Below are 8,266 nucleotides of genomic sequence, written 5' to 3'. Positions count from 1 at the left end.
AGGCAGTCCCAGAGGGAAGGGGGTTCAGCTGCCCACTGAAGGCAGTCCCAGGCAGGCCTGCCAACCTCGCCAGGCACTACACTCACCATCACCAGCAGACAGCCCTGTCATTTTCCCAACCACCAGGGCTTCTCCACAGTCTTCCTGAAGCCTTTACTTCGGAGATAGTGTCTGCCGTGGGGTGGCCAGGACAGAGGTGGGGGACATTAAATATTAACAGTGTCAGGTAATATTTACCCTGGTCACAAGAAAAGCTGAGTACGCTCAGAGGGGCTCCCGCTGAGCCAGGCAAGGGGGAGGTGTTGGGGGGGGGGGAGATAGAGGCAGGGAGGGGCTGGCTGCCGTCTCAAGCCCCTCCCAAAGGAACTTTCCAGAGAGCAGGGCCCGGATGGGCAGCAGCAGTATTCTTCCATCAGCTGGCGAAGCCGAAGCCGCAGCCAGGCTGAGGAAGTGGAAGGTTCAGGATGCGCTCATTGTGAATGGCTCGTGGGGATGGGGTGGGGTACTTTGTCAAGTTGGGGACCTGGAGTCCCTTAGTCCTCGGAGTTTCCTGCCAGTTCCTGTGGATAGCACCATGACAGCTAATATTTCATGGGGCTCTCATGTTTCCCTGAGGGGTTCCTAAAGAGCCTGTCCTGCCTCCCCTCTCACCAAAACCCGACCATGGCACTGCTCTCTCTGACAGCCAGTCCTGGCTTCTCTCATTTATTCCCATCCTGGCGCCACTCACACCTCAGTCTGAAACGCTCTCGGTCATCCCTGACTAATGTCTTATCCTAATGCCCAGCACTCCCTCACGTGGCTGTCCACCATGCACTTAAGGCTCTTTCAGGGCCGGGCCCAGGCTTGTTCTTATGGCTTAGGAAACATTTTCTATCTGGCTTCTCCCTTTTCCGTTAGCTCCCTACTCGCCATGAGTGTCTGAAACACAGAGAAGTTAGGGGCCTTTCCGAAGGTCACACAGCTAGTGAGAGTTGAAGAGAAGGATTGCTGCTCATTCAGATTCAGGGCACAGATGCTTTGCCTGTACTTACCAGGTTGTCCCCCACTTTATTGTAAGTGTCCCCTTGGCAACAATGGTGTGGGTTTTCTGTGAGTACTATACAGTCGTCTATGGGTTCTACACAGTAGAAGGGGCCTTCAACCGGCTAATTAATGTCCATCACAGGCAAATGATAAATAGATAGATACAAAGACAGTAGATGCATAAATAGCCAATAAGTCATACATATATACGTACATACTTATGTGCGTGCATGCAGGCTACATAGGTGATAGATGATAGATTGACGGAGAGATGACAGCTAGGTGGATAAAAGATGGATAGATAGATGATAGATAGATAGATAGATAGATAGATAGATAGATAGATAGATAGATAGATAGAAGATTAGATAGAAGATTAGATAGATAGATAGATAGATAGATAGATAGATAGATAGATAGATAGATAGATAGATAGATAGATAGATGGACAGATGGACAGACGGAGAGACAGACAAACAGATATCATCTTCCCTGGTACAATTCAGTCCTCCTGATGGGAAGGGTTCCATCTGTGCATCCCCCTCAACCAATGCCAGGGCACTGATAGCTCTGTTCACACCCTGGCTCCACCACTTGTTGGGCATTTGACCTTTGCCAACGTGTTTACCTCCCCACGCCTCTGTCTCTTCATCTACGCAGTGGGCAGGGCACAGCACTCAGGGAAGTGTGTGGAGTCTGAGGCAGGATATCAGAATATAGCCTAGGTCAGCGGGTACCACTGTTCCTGCGTTGCTTGAAAAGTGACAGACATTAGCCTTTCATTTAATGGTACCCTCGGAAAGCCAGCCACTCTCTGCTAAGTGGGTGAGAGGAGAGAGCACGCGCCCTGGCTTTGGAGCAGCTCTCGCGAGCTTTCAGAGCCCGGTGACACGCATACAGGAAAGCAGACGGCAGCCTGCCCTGTGAGGGCCTGGACCCACACATGCTGGCTGTCAGCACACACAATCCCCATCTAAATTTCTGCTATCTCCATCTGACAGATGAAGAAACTAAAGCTGAACACTGGCTTCTCCAACCATGCCTAGAGAGGCTTAGTGCCATAGCCTCCAGAGACCAGAAAAAACAGGTCAAGGAGAGGTGAGGCCCAAAAAACAGAAAGGGGAGAGCCAGAACTGGAGTGCCGGCTGGGTCCCAAGACAGCTGGTGAATCTGGGGGACACTCTTCACCCAATGCAGCAGCACCCACACCCCTTATATTACCTTGGGGACTATCTTTGTAAACCACTATGAGTTCTCTCTGGAGTAAGAGATGAAAAATAGGTAGAAAGATACATGACAGACAGAAGGAAAGAAGAATGGATTGATGGGGAGATGGGCAGGCGGGCATGCAGGTAGACAGGTAGTCAAAGCCACAGGAAAGCAGGTTGACAACTACTTTCTATTCCAGGCCCTGGGAAAGTAACCCCTCCATGGCCACATGATTCAGTAAGGAAAAACAGGACTAGCAAGCATCATCCCATTTTACTAGGATGCAGACATAACCTGCTAGGGAGCAGGCAGTTAGAAAGTACGGGGACTAAGATGTGACTCCGTCGTCTGAAGCCAGATGGATGGACACACAGCTGGATGAGGAGGCTGCTCATTCGACTTCCCCAGCCTCTGGCTCAGAGGTGCCCTGCACATCACAGCAAGCCCGGGAAGCGGGGTTGAGGTGTCCTTATTTAGGGCAGCCTGTCTTTTCCATTTCTCTTCTCCCACAATTATGAGGAGCCAGTAGGTACATTTGAAAGTGATTAGTGGTCCCCTGAATCCAAGTTGGAGAGGGCAAGGATGGGGACAGGCTTGGAAGACTCACCCAGGTACCACCTGTCCATGGCAGGAGCTGCTGGAAGTGTCTGAGGTACACAGGAGCCAGGGAGTGCCTGTCCTTGCCTGGGGGCCTGGGTGGGAAGAGTGACAGTCTCTTTGTACCGGATGACTGAGCTGGGACAGGAAGAATAAGGCAGAGGAGGGGCTGATGGGGGAACTGTTACCCTGCACCTGCCTGCCTGAGCTGGTTGGAGCAAGGGACCCACGTGAGGGTAGGAGAAGAATCTCCGGACTTCACTGGTCTGAGTATCCCAAAAGAAGGGGATACTCAGAGCAACAAAGTAAACTGCAGCTTCCTCCCTTCCCCCACAGTGAACGTGCTGCTGCAGGGTTCCTCGAAGGGCACTAGCCAGGACACAAGCTGACAGGACCAGAGTGTCACCTCTCCCCTCCCCTCCCATCCCTTCTTGGGTTTCAGGTCCACAGCTGAAGGAGACACTCAGAGGCAGGTGTGGGTCCCTAAGTCTTCACTCAGGAGATTTTATCCTCCCAGCCAGTGGGCCCCACCCTGATGCCTCTTGCACCCCTCCCCCCAGCCTGTTCTGAAACCCAGAGCCCCCTGAGAGCAGGCAGGAAGCTGCTCCAGGTGCAGTGGGACTTTATGCAGGAAGCTGTTCCAGGTGCACGGGCCAGAGATGGGCAGTGGCTGGGGCCACAGCTGGTTTAAGGGTGCTCCCATGATGGCCTGTCCTTCCTCCACACCTACACTTCTTCACTTAGTCCTGGTGACACATCCCAATTGTGATGCACCTGTGGGGTCTCAGCAAGAGTTCCGGCACACAATGATGTCCTCTGAGGAGGACTGGACTTTCTGTCAGGGGAACAGCTGAAAGGCAGACTATCTTCTAGCCTCCAGGGCTGGGATGGCGCAGGAGCCAACAAAGGATTATAGGAGAGCCCTCAGTGGCTCCCAGAGTCCTTGTGCCCTGGCCACTGTGACAGGCTCAGAGCAAGACCACTACAAGAAGTCTTTGGGAACTAAGATTGGACCATTGGACCACAGGGTCTCCTCAAGACTCCCAAGCTCATCCTGATTGGCCATTCCACTGGGATATCAGCAGAGCACTGACGGTGTTAGGTCTGGTCACCTTGGTGACTGGCCTCTCTGACTCTCTCACAGCAGTACCCTGGGAGCTGGGGAAATGACACCCCCAGGGAGATGGAAGCTGACCTCCCATCCGGGTTCTCTGGGTAGGCTGAGGTCTGTCTTAGGGCTCTGAACTGGCAGCATCCCTGCCTCCAACCCCAGACCCTTGTGAGAAGAAGGGCAACTCCACCCAGTGACCTTGTCACATGTTCCCAAGTGAAAATTTTAACCTTCAGGTAGTCTGGAGCCCTGTGTGGAAATTCCCCAAACCAGGCACTGGGGAAGTTCAGGAATGTTGCCTGAAGTTCAGGGGTCTCTGTAGACCTAGGCAGGATCCTCACTTCCCCACAAGCCCACCACAAGCTCCCTCCCAACCTCAGGGTTGTGAAAGAGACATCCTCTTTCCTAATAGGCCTCTGTGCTCCCACCCAGCCCTTCTCTTGGAAGGGCTTCTTCTTGCTTTCCTGCCCGAGATCTTCTGAATACTGATTCTAAGCCAGGGTCCTTTTGGTGGCCCTTCATTTTGTGAATTTCTTATGTTCATTTGTTGATTGATTGATGATTGATTGCATGTGAGAGAGCTTGCCTGTGCAGTATGCACGTCTGGAGATCAGAAAACAATTAGTGGGACCCCGGGGTAGAACTCAGGGTGTCAGGCTTTGTGGCAAGTGCTTTTACTTGCCCTCTTGATAGCCCCCTTTTGTGTTCCTTCTTGATCTCACTCTAACGGCCTTTCTGTTCCCACCTTGCCTGCTCTTCCGTCCATTCCAAACACACTGTCCTCTTAATGTCTCTCTGGCCTTCCAGGACTTTGCACAGATAGTTTTTGGGTGCTCAGCCTCCAGGGTGTTCCCTCTATCCTCAGGTTTTTCTCATGGGCTTCACTTAGAGACCCTCCTGGGTACCCTTTCTAAACTTTCACACTAGCCTAGCCCAGAGAGGTGGCAGCATTTTGCCAGGGACTCAGGTAGCCCCCAACCTTGCCTAAGGCCACCTTCTTTCCAGTCTGACACCTGAGTGCAGCAAGTAACTGGGCTCGGTTTGCCCTAGAGAGGCAGCTAGCACTTAGGACCCTTGCCCTCAGACTCCTCCAACACCCTATCCTGCCACCCACCCGCTCCCCCACACCTACACACCCACCCACCCACACTCACACCCACCCCTCACACTCATACCTACCCACACACCCACACACTCACACAACACACACTCACACACGCACCCCATTCATACCTAGTCACACACACCCCCCACCCCACTCATACCTACCCATACACCCACATACACATACACACCCACACATCCCTCACACACCCATACATCCCACACTCACACCCCCGACACACACACCCAACCACCCACACCCACATCGATCCACACACCTGCTCCCAGCCCTGAAAGCCCAGGTAAGAGTTAAGAGTTGCTGAGGTCTGCTGAGTCTGAGCCCCTAGTTCATGTCTAAACCCCTCCTCAGACAACTTCCATCCATCTCCCAGCCCGCCAAGATCATCAGGGTTTAGTCACTGCTGGGGACAACAAACTCTCTCTGAGATATCTTAATCCCCTGCAAAGGGACCCCTTTTCCAACTCCCCTGAGAGCAGCTGAAGCTCTCCCATGTCCCACAGGGTACCTTAAAGCCAGAACACCCCACTACAAATCCTTCTGTATACTGATCTTGCCCTTCTGACCCAGTGAGTCATAGCAATATCTTCCTGTACCCTGCCATCTAAAATGCATGGTGACACCTACCTCAGAGGCTTGTTGAGGAAGGAGATCATTAAGGGAAGTGCTTGGCTAAAGACGGTCCCAACAATGGTAGTACCACTCTCTTCCCTAAGCTGGGCTGGTTCCCCAGGAGATAAGATTGCTCACCACATCCCTTTAAATAGCTCAGGAGCCCCCTTGACTTCTACTGGAAGCTCCCTGACAGTTGCCCCTGACCTAGTGCTCCAGCCGGGAGCCCCACCAGCCATCACCACCACCGGCCCCAAGCTTCTCTTCTTCCCTTGGAAAAACATAAGAGCATGCCCTAGCTATCAGGGCATTCTTGGAGTCTTGCATGGCGCAATGGGGCCCAGTGGCCATGAAAACACCACTGTCCTGCTTTTTAAAAGAACAGGGTTGGTCAGGAGCTTCTGTTGGGTTTCTCCAAAGTGGAGCCCCGGAGGAGCATCCAGCTCTGCCCTCCTGTGTCTTCTAAGACCCAGAGACCAAGGCAGTCTGCCCACAGGGACCTCAGAGGCTCTGCCTCGTTCTCTCAAGTCCTCCAGACAGGTCTGTCATAACTCACAGGGCAGTCATGTGGACAGTCCCCACTGCTTTTGTGGGTATGGAGGTCACAGGCAGAGACAGCCAGCTGATCTTTGTCTCCTCAGTGCCAGCAGGAAGCATCAGAGTAGAGGGCCTCACCATAGCCTTCCCAAAACAGGACTCTGGCCCACGAGCCAGAACTTGGTGATGTCTCCTGCCAGAATCCATAGCATTGCACCCGAGGCCCCGGCATCATTTCCTCCACATGGTGTTGATTCGTAGCTCAGAGGAGCTTCAAAGGGGCGGAAACCCAAAGCCCCAAGAAAGCCCCGACTCTGAGCGTAGGACCATTCTCCAAGGTATGGTCCCCATGGATACTGGGCAGGGAAGGTGGCCACTCCTTGTAGGCCACATCTGTGCTAGCTAGAGGTCCCAAGCCCTAAAGAATGCCAGCTCCTGTCTCTTGCTGTGACCGCAAATGCCAGGTAACTGGGGTCTTATAAGGCCAGGGCTTGGAGGAGGTGGGCCCCAAAAGACGCAGCCCTTAAGTGTTGGCTTCAAGATGGCCCAAGCGGTGAGGCACAGCAGTTCTGGGAGCTGCCAAAGGGCAATGTTTGCTGAGAGTCAAGGTCACCACGTTATGGCAAGGGCAAACCCATTAGTCCAGCCTCCTACACAGAGAACACCCTCGAGAGAAATACATTATTGGCTTTCTCGGAACCCACGCCTGGAAGTGGTGTGTTTCTGGTGGCTCCCTGTAGCCACTGCCTTTGGAGAACCTTGGGGAAGCAAGCCATTCCTTTCCCTCTATGGCCTCTGGAGTCCTCAGGTGTGACTCCTGTGGCTTTTGTGTGGCCTGTGGCCATCCTGTCCAGCCTGTGGGCTTACACAGACCATCACATCCACTCACTGTACCATCCCCTCACCTGGCAATGACTCCACCTGCTTCATGGTTCTGGAGCATGGCAAAGGTCTGCTTTGCTTTCCCTGACATCACAGTGAGTCAGGCTGTGGTGCCGCTATTTCACAAAGAATGGGAACTACAGGTAATATGTGTACAAGTCAGGACTGGAACCCAGGTTTAAAGGGCAGACAGGGACCCTTGCTATCGGTGAGGAGGCAATCCTTACACAGCCAGTGTTGCTAGTACTGGTAACATGACATCTTCATGTAGAAAGTTAAATGTGTTTTCATGTGTGTTGTATCACTTTAACTCAAAGAAGTAACAGGAAAACATTGTTTATGTGTGTGTATGTATATATATATACATATATATAAAAACTGCACACATATATAACATATATATACTGTACTGCAACACTATAATTATACATATATATCATACTATATATGTATTTTCATACACGTATATATATACACTTGCATTTACATATACATATATAGTATGTAAATACACGCATATATGTGTGTATAATATAGTGTGTAAGTGCTGTACAGTTAATTAGTATATCGTATATATAGTATATACACTATAGTATAGTATGTAGTATATGTAATATAATATAGTATATGCACTGTACAGTATAGTATATATATATAATATAGTGCATACACTGTATAATATAGTGTATAGTACAGGCTACTCCCGCTTTGGTGGCTTCCTCAGAATCACATGGCTAGCAGGAGGCCTAACCTACTCCAAGGATTTCTAGAGCAAGAAGGAAAGTGACAAGAGAGGTGGGGACTGAAGCTCACACAGTTGGAGAGAAGAGGGGTTCAGGTTCTGAGGCAGGGACTATTTCCAAAAGGCCCACTCCTCCTGCCCAATATCCCGAGTCATTTAGGACATCAGTGCCAGCACTGCTCCTTGGCAGGGCACCTCTTGTTGCTCAAGGCCATGGAGCTGGTGCTGGCTCCAGAAAACAGCAGGTGGTTGGCTTGAACTGGTTGATTCTGCCACCAGGGGCTTAGGGGTGACAGCAATGAATCACACTAATGGCAAGAGGTGGCCATTCCCTCCTCTTTATGGCCCGAAGTCAGGTATTTTCAAAGCTCCTCCCCTGGCTTGGGCAAACACACCTGACCTTTCTAGCTTTCCCTGGGCCTCAGGG

At 51.5% G+C, this 8,266-nt stretch overlaps 1 protein-coding gene across 1 annotated transcript in view; it reads right to left on the bottom strand.

The window, feature by feature from the left end:
* Fxyd2 (FXYD domain containing ion transport regulator 2) overlaps positions 1 to 2,861 on the bottom strand; it is an 8,620-nt gene extending 5,759 nt beyond the window's left edge. The window contains exon 1 of the mRNA XM_005347232.3: positions 2,843 to 2,861. Within this exon, the coding sequence (XP_005347289.1) occupies positions 2,843 to 2,861 (19 nt within the window). The remainder of the gene's footprint in view (positions 1 to 2,842) is intronic.
* Between the last annotated feature and the right edge of the window lie 5,405 nt (positions 2,862 to 8,266).

Source organism: Microtus ochrogaster, chromosome 5 (genome assembly GCF_000317375.1).
Source record: "Microtus ochrogaster isolate Prairie Vole_2 chromosome 5, MicOch1.0, whole genome shotgun sequence".
Taxonomy (NCBI): Eukaryota; Metazoa; Chordata; class Mammalia; order Rodentia; family Cricetidae; genus Microtus; species Microtus ochrogaster.
This window is presented reverse-complemented; position numbering and strand designations above follow the sequence as displayed.